This window comes from Dromiciops gliroides, chromosome 1 (assembly GCF_019393635.1).
Source record: "Dromiciops gliroides isolate mDroGli1 chromosome 1, mDroGli1.pri, whole genome shotgun sequence".
Taxonomy (NCBI): Eukaryota; Metazoa; Chordata; class Mammalia; order Microbiotheria; family Microbiotheriidae; genus Dromiciops; species Dromiciops gliroides.
The window spans coordinates 124,617,267-124,635,568 of NC_057861.1; the positions used below are offsets into that span (position 1 = coordinate 124,617,267).

Genomic DNA, 18,302 nt, shown 5'->3' on the forward strand with positions numbered 1-18,302 from the left:
GACAGTTAAACTGCCTTTCTTCACAAATGACAGTTATAGGGCATTTGTTTATATATGTACATTCCCACCTTTTATAATAAAATCTATGTTCTTTGAGAACAAGGACAGTTTTGTTTTCTTTTTATCTCTAGTACCCAGCACAATGCCTGCCTCAGTACAGGCTTTTAATAGACGATTATTTTATGGTTTATTCAGTGATTTTCCTGTGTAGCCACATTACTTTCTTTAGACAACTTACTTTATTTTATCAGAATTGTTTCTATATCTGTAGAATTTCATTTTTGAGAATTTACTCATCTCTTCTTGGATGAGTTTCCATATAGAATTTTATTTTAACTATTAAAATCTGCTCTCCTCATATGTAGGGTTTTTCAGAATATTTCCAACTTTCTCCTCTTTTATCAAGAATATTATGATGTTGACATTCCTCCCCCCCATTTTTCCTGTCATTTCTACTTCAGCAACCTGTTCTTTGTCAGAATCAGGGCCAGAATAACCATCACCCTTATTCTTTCATCCACATTTTGAAAGATAAAATTATCCTTGAAGCAAGCCAAAAATTATTAACTGTGCTGCTTTGGGGGAGAAAGGATGTTTCTACAGATTATTGAATTATTGGATTATTGAAGTTCTCCATCACTACTATGTCATGCTCATTCCAGGATTGTAAGCTATTGTAGTAATTAATCTGTTTCCTCTTTCTGTCTATAGTATTAGGTCATTAATAAAATTTCTGTTGGTCTCTACCATTATTTCACCCTCTGGTTCTTGGACCTTCTCACATGAGTTTTTCTTCTTAATATACATGACTCCTTTCCCATCCCTTTTTATTTATTCTCTTCCTTTGAAAAAGGTATATTTTTTGACATCCATATTATTATCATAAAACACGTTACCGAAACTAAGATGAAATAACCATCATATTAAGAGCCTATTTTAGTGTGTCCAGAGAATAAATAGGTAGAATACTGTGAATTAAAATTCTATAGGAGGGGTAGCTAGGTGGTGCAGTAGATAAAGCACCGGCCCTGGATTCAGGAGGAACTGAGTTCAAATCCGACCTCAGAAACTTACACTTGACACGTACTAGCTGTGTGACCCTAGACAAGTCACTTAACCCTAATTTCCTCACCCCCAAAAAAAATTCTACAGGAATGAGATGCCATTCATATATCAATATCAAAGCACTCATGAATAGGCTATATAGGTAACCAATGCTGCTTAATTTCATGATCTTTATTTGTGTAGCCATATTTTTTAAGCTAAGTGATATAATGGATAGAATGCTTGAACTTCAGTCAGGAAGGACAGAGTTCAAACCTAGCCTCAGATATTTATTAGATGTGTGACTTTAGGCAAGTTACTTAGCCTCTACCTGCTTTAATTTCTTCATCTATAAAATGGTAATAATAACAATAATGACAATGATAGCACCTCCCAGAGTTATTGTGATGATAAAAATGAGTCCAACTCCTTCATTTTATACATTAGAAAACTGAGGGAAAAAATGAGTATAAATTGATTTGCCTAAGGTTCCACAGATAGAAATTAATTATGGATCTTCTGACTCATAATCCATTGCTCTTTCCACAGTACCATGCTGCCTTAGTTGTGTAGATCTGATATGTTTTCTCCATGTTGCTCTTTCTTTTTGTTATGTAGTATTTCTTTAAAGTTTCAAACTTTATTATTCTTTCATAATGAGTTTTAAGCACACTTGTTTTAAACACAGAAGGAATGTGTTTATTGCTATTTGTATGACCCTGTAAAATAATATGGAACAGACACTGTCAATCCCATACTTACCCCCACTGGTTATATATATATATATTTTTTTAATGATGCAATTGGGGTTAAGTGACTTTCCCAGGGTCACACAGCTAGTAAGTGTTAAGTGTCTGAGGCTGGATTTCAACTCGGGTACTCCTGACTTCAGGGCTGGTGCTCTATCCACTGCGTCACCTAGCTGCCCCTGGTTATATACTCTTTTTTTTTTTTCCGGGTCAATGAGGGTTAAGTGACTTGCCCAGGGTCACACACCTAGTGAGTGCCAAGTGTCTGAGGCTGGATTTGAACTCAGGTCCTCCTGAGTCCAGGGTCAGCGCTTTATCTACTGCGCTACCTAGCTGCCCCATGGTTATATACTCTTGATGCCACTTGGAAGAAATTAAAAATTCTCTTGTGGAGATTTGGCTACCTCTATCCCCTCCTTTTTGGGTTGTCCTTCAGTGATCATTTTTTTTTTTTTTTGGTCTGAGTGTGATTTGGATAGAAAAAGTTAAATTAAATTCAAAAGCCATTTAAGTGCCTACAAAGTTTAATAATTCTCTTGAATTGATCCTACCCACTAAGAAAATTGTGTACTCTTTCCTGCTTATTGCATTTCACTGAAGTCTTTAATTTTTCATTCAGTCTGAAAGACATGCCAATTTTTTTTGTCAGTTAACCTACTTTGTATCCTTGTTATAATTTACTATTTTTTTATTTTTCTGTCCCCTTCATCAGGTACTGCAAGATATCACAATTTCATTTTTGATTACATATATTAATCTTCTGTTAGAATCTTCAACTAATGGCAGTTGATTAGATGAATAGGAAAGAATGTTGGATTTGGATTAAGAGGACATAAGGAGCCTGTGTGGCCTATGGGAGGGGACACTGTAATTGAACTTAGAATTTAACTGAGTTCAAGTCCTGCTTCAGATACTTCCTAGTTCTGTGACCCTGAGCAAGTCATTTGACCTCTTTCTTCCTCAGTTTGTTCATATATAAAATGAGAGTATTAGATTTAGTCTCTAAGGTTTCTTTCCACTTTAAATCTATAACCTTGTGATTCTTGTCGCTGATACTTCCTACGTGTGTGACTCTGGGCAAGTTTCTTACCCTCTCAACTGGTTTCCTCATCTAGAAAATGAGGGAAAAACTTTAGCTTACCTTGAGTTTTCTCCAAACTCTAAATCTTGATTTTTTTTTCAGCTTGCTTTTCAGTGCATAGATAGCATTTTGTTTACTGCAGGAAATTCATGATTTGTCATGTCTCCAATTAGATATTTGTATATGTGTTTCTCTGTGTGAGTACATGCAAATAGATAATGGAATTTAACAGTTATTTCATGTCTGTCTCAAGGATTTTTTGATCTGGGAATTTTTTTTAAATTTTAGGATATGTATTCCAATATTAGCTCATTGGTTTCTCATTCATCCCATGAACAGAACTGGTAAAGTAGATGGATAAATCTGCAATTATTAGGCATCTTTGTTTCGCTCCTCTGATGATGGGTAGTGTCTCTGACAAGCTGTCATTTACTTTAGCCTAATTCACCATATCATTATGTAGTATCCGTGGAATCATAATGAATTTCTATACATAGCCAATGTTTCTGAGTAGTTGCCAGAGTTCAGACCTACTAATGATGATGAACATTTTTTAAAAGATTGATGGATATTCTACAAAGCAAGGGTTCTATCAAGGGCAAAATCTTCTCAAGTGAAATATACTTCTGTCTTATCTCCTGCATTTCAAATACTTGCTAAATTATTTGACTATGAATTGACTTTTCTTTCGGTAGAGTATTGCTATTATTCACTCTGGTTTCCCTTTACATGCAAATTTATTGCATTTTCTAAAATTCAGTGACATTTCTTATACAATATTCAGCATAAAGGTACAAATGTAGAAGGGACAAATGTGAAACCTTGTAAATGGGAAGAGTTGACTGTAATCTAGCCTTACTTTTTTCGTGTATTATAGAAAATAGTTTTTTGGAGACTTTCCATATTGAAAATTAGGCATATATTTAAATAGATGCATACATTACATCACATTTGTTTATTTATGTGCTTTAAAATGGCTTTTATCAGTTGGGGTACTCCCTCCACCAACACAGATTGAAATTTCTTTACACTTTAAAACTATCTTTGTGAATTGCAGTTCCCACTTCCACCCCCTACCTCGTGTCCAACCTTATGGTGAAAAGCTTGTCTAAATTTAGACTGGTTTTAGAGTACAGACTTATATTTGAAGTCTTTCCAGTTTGGTACCAGCTATCAAACCTTACTTTTCACCTGTATTACCTTGGAGAACCCAGGGTCAACTCTACCCAAAAAGTTCAGGTACAAAAGTACTTTAATAGAAGGGGGGAAATAAATGTATGCATGTATATATGTATGCATGCATGTATGTATATGTATACACATGCATATAAGTTTATAAGTCTATTATATTTATATATGTACATATATTAATATATCATAGGGAGTGAATAAGGAGTTGGAATTTGCTAGACATGAGGGATGTAGTACAATACCTTTTGACCTCAATTCAAATACTTAAGAGATGGTTTTAGAGATTTTATTAAATTTACTAAATCTCAAAGACTTTATGACTTTCCCCTAGTCACAGAACTATTGAATACCACCAGTAGTATTTGTACCCAGGACTTTGTATTCAAAATCTAACATTATATATATTATATATTTTCTCTCCATGTGTGATTTTCTATTTCTGTGTTTATCTTTTTTTTTACTTTTCTTTCTCAACACTTGTGTTTGTGTGTGTACACAGATATGTTATTCTATTGGTGTAGGTAAATTGTTGTGAGAGAATTCTCTCTCTTTCTCTCAGTGTAGACTGACAACTGTTCTGCAACTTTAAATCTCAGAAAGTTGCCTGAATACTTAGAAGTTATATGGCTTGCCAAGGACCACAAAATTAGTATACTTCAAAAACAAGGTATGAACCCTGATCTTCCAGATCGATCAGCATAGTTTTATATCCCGTACACTGTATATATGTGTGGGGATATGTGTGTAGGTAGGTATTTATAAGAAAAAAAATATAGATATAATCTATCTCAAACTCTATAAATAGATACATATGCATACAAACTTACCATTTTATATTGGTCTCCCAGTTTACTGCTGAAATCCTTAAAATGCTTTATGCTCTCATTGTCTCAATTTCCTCTCTTTTTCACAGCAGTCAATCACTCTCACTTGATTCAATCAGTATAGATTAATCTACAGGTGGGTCTTTGAGTATCTGCTAAAATCCCATTATTTCATCACAGCCTCATCACCCATTACCTGGACTAGAGGACTCGAACTAATGGACTCCAGGCCCATTGATAAATGCTCCCCAAACCAAATTAAAATGCTTCTGGAAAATATTTAAAAAAATAAAAAATACAATACAACATAGATGATATTACACTATAAAAGTAAGTCAGTTTGTCAGTTACAGAGATCCTACCACAGATGCAGAAGTTATGTGTGCATTTTACACATGAGAGTTGAATGACCTGTGACAATACACAATAGGACAGTGTAGGTCCAGAAGGGGAAAGAGCTTTTCTGCATCCGTGCCTATCAAAATCTTTCTGTACCTTAAAGGCTCAGCTCAGATTCTACCTCCTTCAAGAAACATTTCATGATTATTTAAATATTATGAGAAATTTATTTATAATTTTCTTTAGACTCTGGAATTTCAAAGGGTCAACATAAATGGTAGAACTAATAGAAAAAAATTGATAGGAATACTACACATGCATAATCTAATTTAACCTCAAATTTGGACATAGATTTCATCAATATTTCATTTTCCAATTTAAACTGTGAAACAATTTGAAGGAAATGCCTTGCATTTGGGAATTTATTTCATCACCATCAAAATTATGTGTTGTCTTTTTGGATCCAATAATGGCACTATGAAAAGGCCATTAAAATGTTTATGAATGAGTGGAGCTTGAGATATCAAAAAATTCCTCATTTTGTAGTTAGCACTAGTAACAGTTCTCTTGACAAATTAAATGTTAATTTTACTACCCAGTCATATAATGGCAACTACACTGAAATGTCTTTTCTACTGTCTCATAATGAACTTTAAAAGTCAATGGCAATATATGCATGAGTGTGGTACAAGTTCCTAATACATTGTAAAATTTCCCTTTCTATGACTGCATTGAAGGTATGACAGCAAAGTTACAAGGCACTTTATCTTTGTAGGAATTTGTACTTATGCTATACAGTTTTATATGGAATGATGAGAAAGTGAGTGAGTGAATGAAACAACCAATAAAAAGGAATTTATCCTGTCCAGTGTCATATGTAGGCAGCTGTAAGATTATTTTAATGAAAGAGATGAAGAAAACAGGGAAAATGGAGAAATAGTAAGAATGCACAACAGTGCAGAAAGAGAAGCTACATTTGTACAATGACTTCAAACTCCAGTTTTAATTTAAACAAATAGAAAAATAAGAAAGAAATTATGGTACATACAATTTGAAGAATTTGAAGATAAAAAGTAGAGAGGGAGTTAATGCATATAATATTTACTAGAATAAGAATTATTTACCTAGCCTCCAAAATAATGTAATGAATTCCATGAGATTCTCATTCCCAGATCATATAAAATTGTCATGATTGCTTCTGTGATCAAATGCTGCAGGAAGGTAAAAGAAGTGTCCTGGGAAATGATCTATGGATCTTTCAAAGGTCATTGCTGGCATACGAAAGAGTATTTTCAATAAATTGGTGCTAAGGAAATCCATGTTGCAAGGAGTTGAACGACAAATGAATGGAGGGGGAAGTGGAGGTAATCCAGGAAAAAAAAATATTCTAGAAGCTTAGCAGTAAAGTGGAGTTGCAATATAGAATGATAACATGAGAGGGTAGCCAAAAAAAAAGGTTGGTTTTTGTTTGTTTTGAACTAGTAATGTTTTTCGAATAGTAGGAGGACTGAGCATGTTTTTAGGATGAGTAAAAGGATTCAGTGGTTAGAGAGATGTAAAAGAATGATAGAGAAATGGCTTCTAAAAGACAGACTGAGATGGGATCAAGAATATAAGTAGAAAGGATAATATTGATATATAGAAAGCCCAGTACATCTCATTATCTGAGATTGGAGCACCAAGCAAAAAATAAATGTCTTGTGGCAAAGGCTTTGGGGTATGGTAGAGTAGAGGTTAGGGAGCTCTGAGTCCACACAGTGAAAAGAACTCTAAATAGAATCCAAAAACAGCTTTGAATTCCAGTTCTGACTCCTAAGAGTTCTGAGAAATTAAACAAGTCACTTAACTACTTTGAACCTTGGACTTCTCACCTGCAAAATGAGAATGATAACACTTAAATTATTTTTCTAAAAAGGTTGTTGTGAGGAAAGCACTTTCTGTACCTTAAAAGTATTATAAAAAATGTGGACAATTATTGATGAATGGTAACAATGTTCTCAGTAAAGTTTGCATGCCAGGTCAACTGTTGAGAAAGAGAATATGGAGATCAGGGCTTGAAAAGTGAAAAGTTTTGGAAGAATTGCTGTGAGGAGTATGATAGGTAATCTGTAAGAAATGAAAACAAGAGTTGTGCTTAGATGATGACTTAGAGAGACAGTTTCTGGGTAACAATTTTATTAACAGGTCAACAGGGTTTTTTTTTGCTTTGTTTCATTTTGTTTTGTTTTTGCAGGGCAATGAGGGTTAAGTGACTTGCCCAGGGTCACACAGCTAGTTAAGTGTCAAGTATCTGAGGCTGAATTTGAACCCAGGTCCTTCTGAATCCAAGGCCAATGTTTTATCCACTGCACAACCTAGCTGCCCCCTAGGTCAACAGGTTTTTAATAAAGGAGGTCTATTGGCCATCTCTCTCAGACTAAAGACCATTAATGGTGGTGGGGTCACAGTTCATAAACCTTTCCAACTGTGGGAGGTCCATCACATAGCAATCACATCCAGTTGGTTGACAACAATAAAATTTAATTGATTGACATGATTGAATGTGGGTTATATTAAAATGAAGCCTGGGGATACATGACTCAGGTTATTCAACTCTTGGTAAATGAAATGAGAGAAGAAAATGTAGGCTCCTCCTCCCCCTGACATACTCAAGCTGATCAGGGCAAAAAAGTTTCCATGTAAGTGTGGTTTAATCTCATCAGTCCTTCAGCAATCTAGACAAAAGGATCTGTCTCCACCCAGGACTCTTTATAAGCTTGGGTTGGGTTTGACTCCTATGAACTAACTAGACCTTGGAGTAGGGAAGGAGAAAGGACTAGAAAGAAGAGATCACTGGGTTTCCCAAGATAATGATTATTGATAATTATTTCTCACAAATTTGATATTAACAATATTACTTATAAACAGGAAGATCTAGAGGACTTCATCATAAAATATCTCTTAAATCTCTAAGATTCTGGAATGAAATAAATGTTGGAGAAGCTGTGGAAAAATTGGAACACTTATTCATTCTTGATGGAGAATGATATCCACATCCAGAAAAAAGAACTGTGGAATATAGATGCAGATTGAACCATACTGTTTCTACTTTTTTTGTTTTTTTTTTTCCTTTTTGGAGGTTTCTCCCTTCTGTTTATTCTTCTTTCACATGTGACTAATGCAGAAATATGTTTAATATGATTGTACATATATAACCTATATCAGCTTGCTTGCTGTCTTGGGGAGGGGGGAGGGAAGAGAGGATGGGAGAAAAATTTGGAACTAGAAATCTTATAAAAACAAGTGTTAAAAACAATCTCTACATGTAACTAAAAAATAATAAAATACTTAAAAGATAAAAAAAGAATCTGGAATGAACATCATCTATGATAATGGCAAACACATTTGGGAAATATGTCTATCTTATCCCTTACTTGATATTAGTAATCAGAAGTCATAGAATAGTTATTGGTTATGTATTTTTAAATAATAAACATTTATTTAAATTTTGAATTCCAAAATTTGTCCCTTCTTCCTCTCCCCTCTCACTTAGGCGGTAAGCAATTAGATATAGGTTATATGTGTGAACTCATATAATTTTATATAATAATTTTATCCCTTCTTCTCTCCTCCAGTCCCTGAGGTAGTAAGCAATCAGATATAGTTTATATATGTGCAATCATGTAAAACATTACCATATTAGTCATTTTGTATAAGAAATACTTGAATAAAAGAAAAAAATGACAGAAAGTAAAAAATTGCATTCTCGTCTGTGTTCAATCAACATCAGTTCTTTCTTTGGAGGCTGATAATAGGCTTCATCAGTAGTTCTTTGGGATTGTCTTGGGTCATCGTATTGTTGAGAATAATCAAGTCATTCACAGATGTTTATCAAACAATATTGCTGTCTCTGTGCACAATGTTCTTTTTGTTCTGTTCACTTCACTATACATCAATTCATACAAGTCTTTCCAGGCCCCTCTGAAATCATCATTCTTGTTATTTCTTATAGCACAGTTATATTCCATCACTATCATATACCATAGCTTGTGTAGCCATTCCCCAATTGATGGGCATTCCTCTGATTTCCAATTCTTAGCCTCTAAAAAGCTGCTATAAATATTTTTGTACAAATAGGTCTTTTTCTCTTTCGGGGGATGTCTTTGGGATATAAACCTAGCAGTGGTATTGCTGGATCAAATAGTATATACAGTTTTATAGCCCTCTGGGCATAGTTCCAAATTGGATCCATTCATAACACTACCAACAATGGATTAGCATCCCAGTTTTCCCACATCCCCTTCAACAGCGAATATTTTCTTTTTTTGTTATATTTGCCACCCTGATAGTTCTGAGGTGATGCCTCAGAGTTGTTTTAATTTCTCTCATCAATAGTGATCTAGAGGGGCAGCTAGGTGGTGCAGTGGATAAAGCACTGGCCTTGAATTCAGGAGGACCTAAGTTCAAATCCAGCCTCAGACACTTGACACTTAACTAGCTGTGTGACCCTGCGCAAGTCACTTAACCCTCATTGTCCTACCCCCCCCCAAAGAAAATAGTGATCTAGAACACTTTTCTACTAGCATTGATTTCTTTGTCTGAAAACTGCTTGTTCATAGCTTTTGACCATTTATCAATTGGTGCATGACCTGTATTTTTATAAATTCAACTCCATTCTCTATATATTTGAGAAATGAAGCCTTTATCAAAGAAACTTGTTTCAAAAATTCTTTACCAGGTGTCTTTACCAGGTCCCTTGGTTATATTTCTTTGTTACATTAGTTTTGTTTGTGCAAAAACTTTTTAATTTTATATAATCAAAATGATCTATTCTTCTTTGGTTCTTAATGGTCATATTTTTTAAGGAATCTAGAAAAAATTTGAAGTGTTTTTGGGAATCTAGCTCTTCACAACTTCATCTATCTCTACCTCTCCATACACATTACTCACTTGTATATAGTCATACTCCTGGCCCATTTGTTCCTACATGTGATGTGCAATCTCCCTTCTCCATGACTTAACACTGGTTTTCCCCCATTCCCTTGACTCTTAACTAAAAACATTTAGGGCGGCACTTTTTTTTTTTTATGAAAACAAGTACATGTAGTAGTATTTTTAATTTTTATTGCCAATAAACAAGGGGCACTGTGGGAACTTAAATTATCTATACATTTGAAAATTTTTTACTGTAAAATGTGTTCTTTTATAGAATATAAATTATCAGACTGTCTCTTTTTAAGATCTTCATCAAGGATGACTTTGTGTATGTAGATTAGTATTCTTAGATTTTTTTAGATATGCAAAATCAGTCATATGTTAATATAGTTAATGATGGTTTCTCAATTGCCTTTTGGGGAGCAATTGTTATATAACCCAAATTTAAATGTCTGTGTCACTACCATTACTGTAGTTTTAAAAGCCAGAGTTAAGAGGCAGATAAAATGTTGATCAAATCAGTTTAGGCTGGCATTTTAAAGATTTAGTTGAGCAAATAGTTTAATATAATAACAATAGTTGACATTTATATAGAAGATGCCATGTACCAAACAATATGTTAAGCACTTTATAATTATCATCTCTTGGTGCAGCTAGGTGGCACAGTGGATAAAAAGCAGCGGCCCTGGATTCAGGAGTACCTGAGTTCAAATCCGGCCTCAGACACTTGACACTTACTAGCTGTGTGACCCTGGGCAAGTCACTTAACTCTCATTGCCCCCCCCCCCCAAAATAAATAAATAAAATAAAAAATAAAAAATAAAAAAAATAAAAATAATTATCATCTCCTTTGACCCTCATAATAACACTGGGAAATAGGTGCTATTATTATGCCCATTTTCAGATGAAGAAACTAAGGCAAACAGAGGTTAAATGACTTGCTCAGGGCAACACAAATAATAAGTGTTGAGGTTGATTTTTAATTCATTTCTTCCTAACTCTGGGCCTGCAGTCTATCCATACCTAATATTGAGTGTTTCTTACTGTGGTGTCCAAGAGAAAGGTTTGCATTTTATATGCAATCTATTCAGAATATATGGGGAAAAGATAGGGAGGAAATGAGGAGAATCTTACTTGCTGGGATTATTGAGAAAGGAAATGTGTTAAGGCAAAGAAAATTTCTAAAGAATATTCTATGAAAAATCTTTGGGAGCAGCTAGGTGGTGCAGTGAATAAAGCACTGGCCCTGGATTCAGGAGGACTTGAGTTCAAATTTGGCCTCAGACACTTGGCATTTACTAGCTCTGTGACCCTTGGCAAGTCACTTAATCCCCCATTGCCCTGAACAAGAAAGAAAGGAAGGAAAGAAAGAAAGAAAAAAATGGAAAAATCTTTGAAAACTGGCAATTGCTATGTATTTTGTTAATTCTGATTGCTGTGATTACTGATCCTGAATAGGGATATTGGGAAGTTACTTGAGTGATTTCAGTCATTATCTAGAGCAAGTGCAATATAATTGAGTTTCAAGGCCAGTGAAGAAAAAAATCAACTGTTTAGCAAGGGTTTGAGATGACTCAGGCTATCCATAAATTTTATTCATATATATATATATATGTATGTATATATATGCATTTATATGTATATAAATATTTATACACACATATTTGTGCATATTGTATATTATTACTTTCATGTATTAACATATCTTTAGCACTTTTAATAATTTAAACATAAAAATAAGTCAGTATTATTAGGAAGTAGAATTAACCTCAAGCTAACTAATTACTTAACATAAAAGAAGTCACAAACTAATTATGACAATATCTCTAAATTACTTTAAATATCATCAAGACAAAATTAGTTCTATAACAATGAATTAAGTGGCAAACTGAGGTTGGGTAACCTACAAGGGAAATTTGTTAGGTCTTATTTAACCTTAGTATATGAGATATGAGTATCTCTTCTCATAGCTGATAAACTAAGAACTTTAACTGTTTTCACCTGATTTTTCCCTCTGTAAAATAAAAATAAAAACTTATTAACTGTAATCTAGTCTGAAAAAAATTGTAACTGTACTTATATGAAAAATTATAATTATATGAAAAATTATGAGTTTAGAAAGATTATAATTGGGCCGTAAGTCCTGCTGCAGTCGCCATTCAAATGTGAAAATATTTTAATTTACTAGCTGGGCCTAATCTCACTAGGGGGACCAATCTGTGGATGACTAATCTGGGAATTTTTGACTAATCTATGGATGTTTGACTGGCTGGATATCTGACTGCTATTAATTTCCTAAGCCAATCTGTTAGAGCTTTTTTTTTTTTAATTAAATAATCAAGGCAGAATTTATTTATAAGAATCAATATAAATGATAAGGGTAAAGAAATGCAAATTATACAACCTGTCTGCTTTTATTTTTATAAGGGCCTTTGCTGCCTCTTGCCTTAGGGTATGCTCCAGCTTTCTCCAACTTTCACTCTTTTTCTCCTTCACTCCAGCTTCCTTGCGCTTTCACTTCTCAGCTGCTTTCTTCCAACTCCAAGCCCCTTTCACTTTGTTGACTCCCGCCTTACCATCTAACTTTCCTCTCTGTACTGCAGCACTGAACCCTTGTGTGTGTCTCTCTGTCTCTCAACCCTGCTTCTCCTTCTGTTCTCTTATCTTCCGGCCTCCCTTGCATCCTCCTAGTCCTCTGGGGCCCCCCGGCACCCCCCTTCACTGTCTCCCTAGCTTGGTATATCTGTTCCTTCTCTCCCCTCAAACCTCGGGCTCCCTGCACCCCAGCACTTGAGCACCCGCCAAATTAATCTGCTGGCCAGGCTAGTGCTATGGCCAGGCAGGGGCTCAAATGTCCTGTGGGTACCACACCCAGGGCTCCAAGGGCCCATGCCCCCTGCGGCTCACCTCAGACCTCTGTACAGGCTATGCCAAAGCCCGGCCTTGGATATCCCCCCAGGGCAGAGGGAGCTGGGGCTTTTTCCCCCAGCCATATGACCTGGCATCCTATAAAATCCACTGGCCTTTTTGGTTCAGCTGAAACAGAGGGGGAGGGGGGCCCCAGCCCCTCCCACAAAGAAGAAAAACCTGAGGGCCCAAGGCTCCTCAATCTCAGCCCAAAGGCAGGGTCCCCAAACCAAAACAAATTTCCACACCTCCCTGAATTCACACATTAGATATCTTGAGAAGTCATCCCTCAATGTTCTCAAAATTGTGTTGTTTCAACTTTGAAAGACATTATATCTCTGACAGATGCAATAAGAAAAAATGAAAATAAAATACATACCTGCCAGAGAAGTAATCAATTTTAAATTCAGAAAAGGGATTTTTCAGGAATGGCCAATGTGGAAACTTATTTTTGTAGAGTATGTATCTTTATGATAAGAAGTACCTTCCCCCGTTGTTCCCGCTTATTTAGTGCAATGGTGGTCCTGGAGAGGGGCATACCATAAATGCAAATGGATTTTTTTTTTTTAATGCAAGAGGACAGTAGAAGGAAAGACAAGGAACAGATAAATGAGAACTATTAAGGATAAATATTGACTTTATTATATATTTAAAAGGTGTGTAATTTAAGATTCTAAATGTGGATTCTAATCTGTTCCCCCAGTTTTTGGGGGAAACTGACTAAAATCACTGATGAAACGAGTTTAGGTTTTTAAGGGTTTATTGGAAAATAGAAAGAAAAAGATTGGGAAACAGAATTCCAACAGCCTGGCATTCCTATCTTTCCTCAAATTTCCTGTGAAGTCCTGTGCTGCCACCACCACCAAGTCAGGAACCCAAAAGCCCAAGCGCTCTCCACACAGGCTCCCTTTCCTCCTTCTTGTCTCCTCCCAGAAAATAGGAGGCTCCTCAAGTTGATTGACTGGTAGGCTTGATAGACAACACCCATGAGCAAACGTCAATTCCTGACGCCAAGGAAAAGCCACAATGTCTCTGAGGCATTTTCCTCATGGTGGAGCTTTCCCACAGCAAGTCTCCAGTAGGTGGCATCATTCCAATCATTACAAAGGAAAGGAAGTTGTATGTAATTTAGATTCTTAGTTTCACATATATGTCTTTTTCTGTTCCACCAGGTACATGCAAATGTTAATTTTACTTGGAGTTAAGTGCAGAATAAAAATAAATATTTTAAAATGTGCTGTTTCTAGTGGAAAACTCTGCTATATAGATGGAGGCTTGGTTGTGCATGCTCGTAATTCTTGCTTTGGGGAAAGATGAAGCAGGTGCATTGCTTGAGTTCCAAAGTTCTGTACCATAGTATGCTAAAGTTGTTCAGCTATCTGTACTGAACTTCAGCACCAACATTTTGAGCTTTTGGGAACAAGAGGTCTCTTGGCTGCCTAAGTAATGGCAACTGGCCTAGATCAGAAAAGGAGCAAATAAATATCAATAGTGGTGTTGGGCCACTGCATTTCCACACCAGCAAGATAAAAATACCTAGGCTCAATATAAAACAAACCAACAAACCATTCAGCAACTCAAATGATATGCTTATTGATTGGTGAGGCGCATCTTTATATTTATAAGCTACACTATGAAATTCAGACATAATATATGATTGGTACCACATGTGAAGCTTTTTGAAAATAATACAGACTCCTAGAATTTGCCTTCCATTGGCATTTGAGAACCCATGTTCATCTCCATGCCATAATTAGGTGCTAGATTGCAAATCTCTGCAGGTAACATAAAAGTAGACATTAATAAAATTTGTGTTTAAGTTCCTATTAAATTATTTTTTTAAAATATGTTTTGAAATGGAGAATCAATACCAGTTGCATTAATGTATGAAGTGATTAAAATATTTACTACTTTTGTGCTTTACACACTGATAAACAAAAGAGAGGAACACAGGAATGTATTGCAAATACACATTTAATCTCTTGGTCAGATAATTTATCATCATGGACTGTTTTAACACTTTCTGGCCTTACCCATATCTTTCTGCTATGTCTCTTTTATCATTTGATAACTTGTCTTTTACTGTAGTGTGTAGCTTTTAAAGTAATTTGCACACATGTTGATGTTCACTCCTGCTAATGCAGTTAACTATTAGCTTAAATGGAAAATTTAATAACATTTTTGACATCTAATTTGAACATGTAATTTAGATCTATTTTAGTGATTCAGACAAATGCTTTCTACAATTAACCTGAATAAATGAAAGTTCCCTATACTTAGGAATACAGTAAATGATTTTTATGGAAAATTAAAAACATCTCCTGATTTCTTACATTAATTTCTTCTTCTATAATTATCTTGAATTTACCTATTACTCTAGCTAGTGAAATATTATGGATTTGCTATAACCATGCTAAACAAAGTGAGTAATTAAAGCAGATGGCAAATAAACATAATGATGGTATCAAACAAGCATTTTAATTGACCCACAAATTTTTAACTTAATTTCCCAAGAGCACAGAAATTTAGAGGGTTCAGAACTTGCATTAGAAATTTTTGTCCAGAATGTTTAAGATGGTATCAAAAATGTCTCTATTTTTCTCTTGGTAGGTTCTGTAGCGACTGCTTGTCGTGATCCAGGTGTTCCCATGAATGGAACTCGAAATGGGGACGGGAGAGAACCTGGGGACACAGTTGTTTTTCAGTGTGATCCAGGTTATGAGCTACAAGGAGAAGAAAGAATAACCTGCATTCAGGTGGAAAACCGTTACTTCTGGCAGCCCAGCCCACCCGTCTGTATAGGTATGGGTTCAACACATATGTGCGTTTGTTTGTTTGAACTGGTGAAATAGATTGACTATGTTATAAGAGATCACACATTGTTTTAAGGGCAATTTCAACCTTTATTAATCGAAAATGAGACCCTCCATATTGAAAAGGGATGTAGTGGGAAAATCCCCACACTTGAAGTCAGAAAACCTGGGTCCTAGTTCCTATTACATTACTTATTAGCTATGTGATCTTGTAGAAATCACTTAATTACTTTTTTTTGTGGGGCAATGAGAGTTAAGTGACTTGCCCAGGGTCACACAGCTAGTAACTGTCAAGTGTCTGAGGCTGAATTTGGACTCAATTACTTTTAAAGTTTAGTTTCTTCATATGCTAAATAGGAATAAGTTTTATTCTACTGATAACTACCTGACTAACTGGGAGGTATTAAGGAGATAATGTCTTTGGAAGTGCCTTGAAAAAAATTTTAAAGTGCTATACTAATAGAAAGTACTTTTATTGTAGAATTTTTAAACCACTCTTATATGTTAGTGTTTTCAAAACTTTGACTTCTAGTTCAATATACATATTAGACAAGGATACTACTTTTATAATTTTGTCCTGGTAGTGAATTAAATGGCCAGAATTGGCCTGCTCCTAGTTGTCTTACACCATTCATGTATATGAAATCTAAAGAAAGTGGCTACAGGTTTGTAATTTCCCCAAGGAAGAAAGTAAGGAACTGTTTGGAGAAAATGACTATCTCACCAAAATACATACATACATATAAACATGTATACCTACATGTTGATAGAACATATGTCTGTGTGTGTCTCTATATATATCTTCATTCATCCATTTATATATTTGCTTATGTGTATATAGATTATGTTTATATATGTATGCATTCAACATACATAAATACATACACACATATGTTTACATTTGTATGCATGTCTATACACACATGTAGGTATTATTGGAAGGCAGAAGCAAGAATAGGATGAATACCTAACTTAGTATTAGTACCAGGAGCAGAACATCATCTAGCATAGGAAATTTTTCGCATTATGGGGAAAATTAAAGAGTTGTCCTAAAACCATTTTTTCCCCATAAGGAAATAGGTGAGATCTGAGAGCACATGTTGTACTGGGTTGGAACTTTGAGTAGAGCTGATGACAAGATGCTAAAGGTAAAGGCAGAGTAGGCTGGGAGATGAGGGGGGTGAGGGGGCACCATGGCTATCTCAGCTTGATTAGTCTCTTCAAAAATTCTTCAGGCAGAATCTAAAGCCGTCAGAACTCTAACTTTTCCCTTCTTATGAGTGATTAAAGAAGCCTGGCCTTGATTCACCAAGCCTGTCCTTTTGTCTAAAGAACTGCTCTCCTAGAAATCTAAGGGTCACTTTGAAGAAAGGCTTGCTGCCAAGGTAAAAAGGTGAGCCTTAAGAACAAAGGAAAACCCCAACCCCAACATACACATACAATGATTTGTCTGTAGAGATGAAGACCTTTGGTTGGAAGAGGGTCAGAATGAGAAATGGAAACAGTGCTTCTATGCCTTCTATAAGGCTTTGCCTTCCTGAAGATACCTAAGTTTCTGCAACCTAGAGGCCTTGTCTTTTCCTAGAATTTCTGCCTTCATCGCTTCTCAATCATGGTTGGAGCCCAAGACTTGAGCAGGAAACCAGATTGAAAGTGTGCTAGACCCTACTTATTGGTAGGTACTTTGGAAATCCTAAGCATGAAAGGGGAACACTGAGTTTTTTCTTTATTAATATCCTAGAATACATATAAAAGATGAAGTACGGTATAGTACAAAGGGTGCCAGAATAGGAATCAGTACAGAAGAATTTAAGTCCCAGCTATGCCATCAAAAGACATTATATTGTGAAGCAAGTCACTTAGCCCTTTGGAGCATAAATTTTCATTTGTAAAATGAAGGCACTAGATAAGATTATCTCTAGGATTCCTTCTATTCTAGCAATCTATATTTCTAGTCTCAGTTTTTAAATATTTAAATATATATATATATATATATATATATATATATATATATATATATATATATATATATATATATATATGAACTCTTCTGTGACAGAAAATAACCTTTTTTTAAAAGCTGAAAAACTACTTAAGCTGCTTGACCTCTGAAACTGATAAGAAAGAACCCCATGATAGGAAATATAGTGCCAAATATAAAATTTTGTACATTTTAGGAACACTATAGGTCTATCTTGGACCTTAGAACACAAGGCATTTTGCTAGCATATAGAACTAGTCATCCTAAAAGCAAGTACTAAACAGAAGGGGATCATCTCTTAGAGAGTCAATAGAATTCATTCCACTAAAATTGACAGTGTGAAGATTGCTTTGACATTGCCAGAGGGTAATGTAGAAACATTCAGTGTGAAGGTAGGTAACTTAGACAGTTGTGTGGGTGGCTTTCTGGCAAAGATGGTAGAAGCAAATAAAATTGATT

At 35.2% G+C, this 18,302-nt stretch overlaps 1 protein-coding gene across 1 annotated transcript in view; it reads left to right on the forward strand.

The window, feature by feature from the left end:
- CSMD3 (CUB and Sushi multiple domains 3) overlaps nt 1-18,302 on the forward strand; it is a 1,584,452-nt gene that overhangs the window by 1,225,338 nt on the left and 340,812 nt on the right. The window contains 1 exon segment of the mRNA XM_043974157.1: nt 15,660-15,851. Within this exon segment, the coding sequence (XP_043830092.1) occupies nt 15,660-15,851 (192 nt within the window).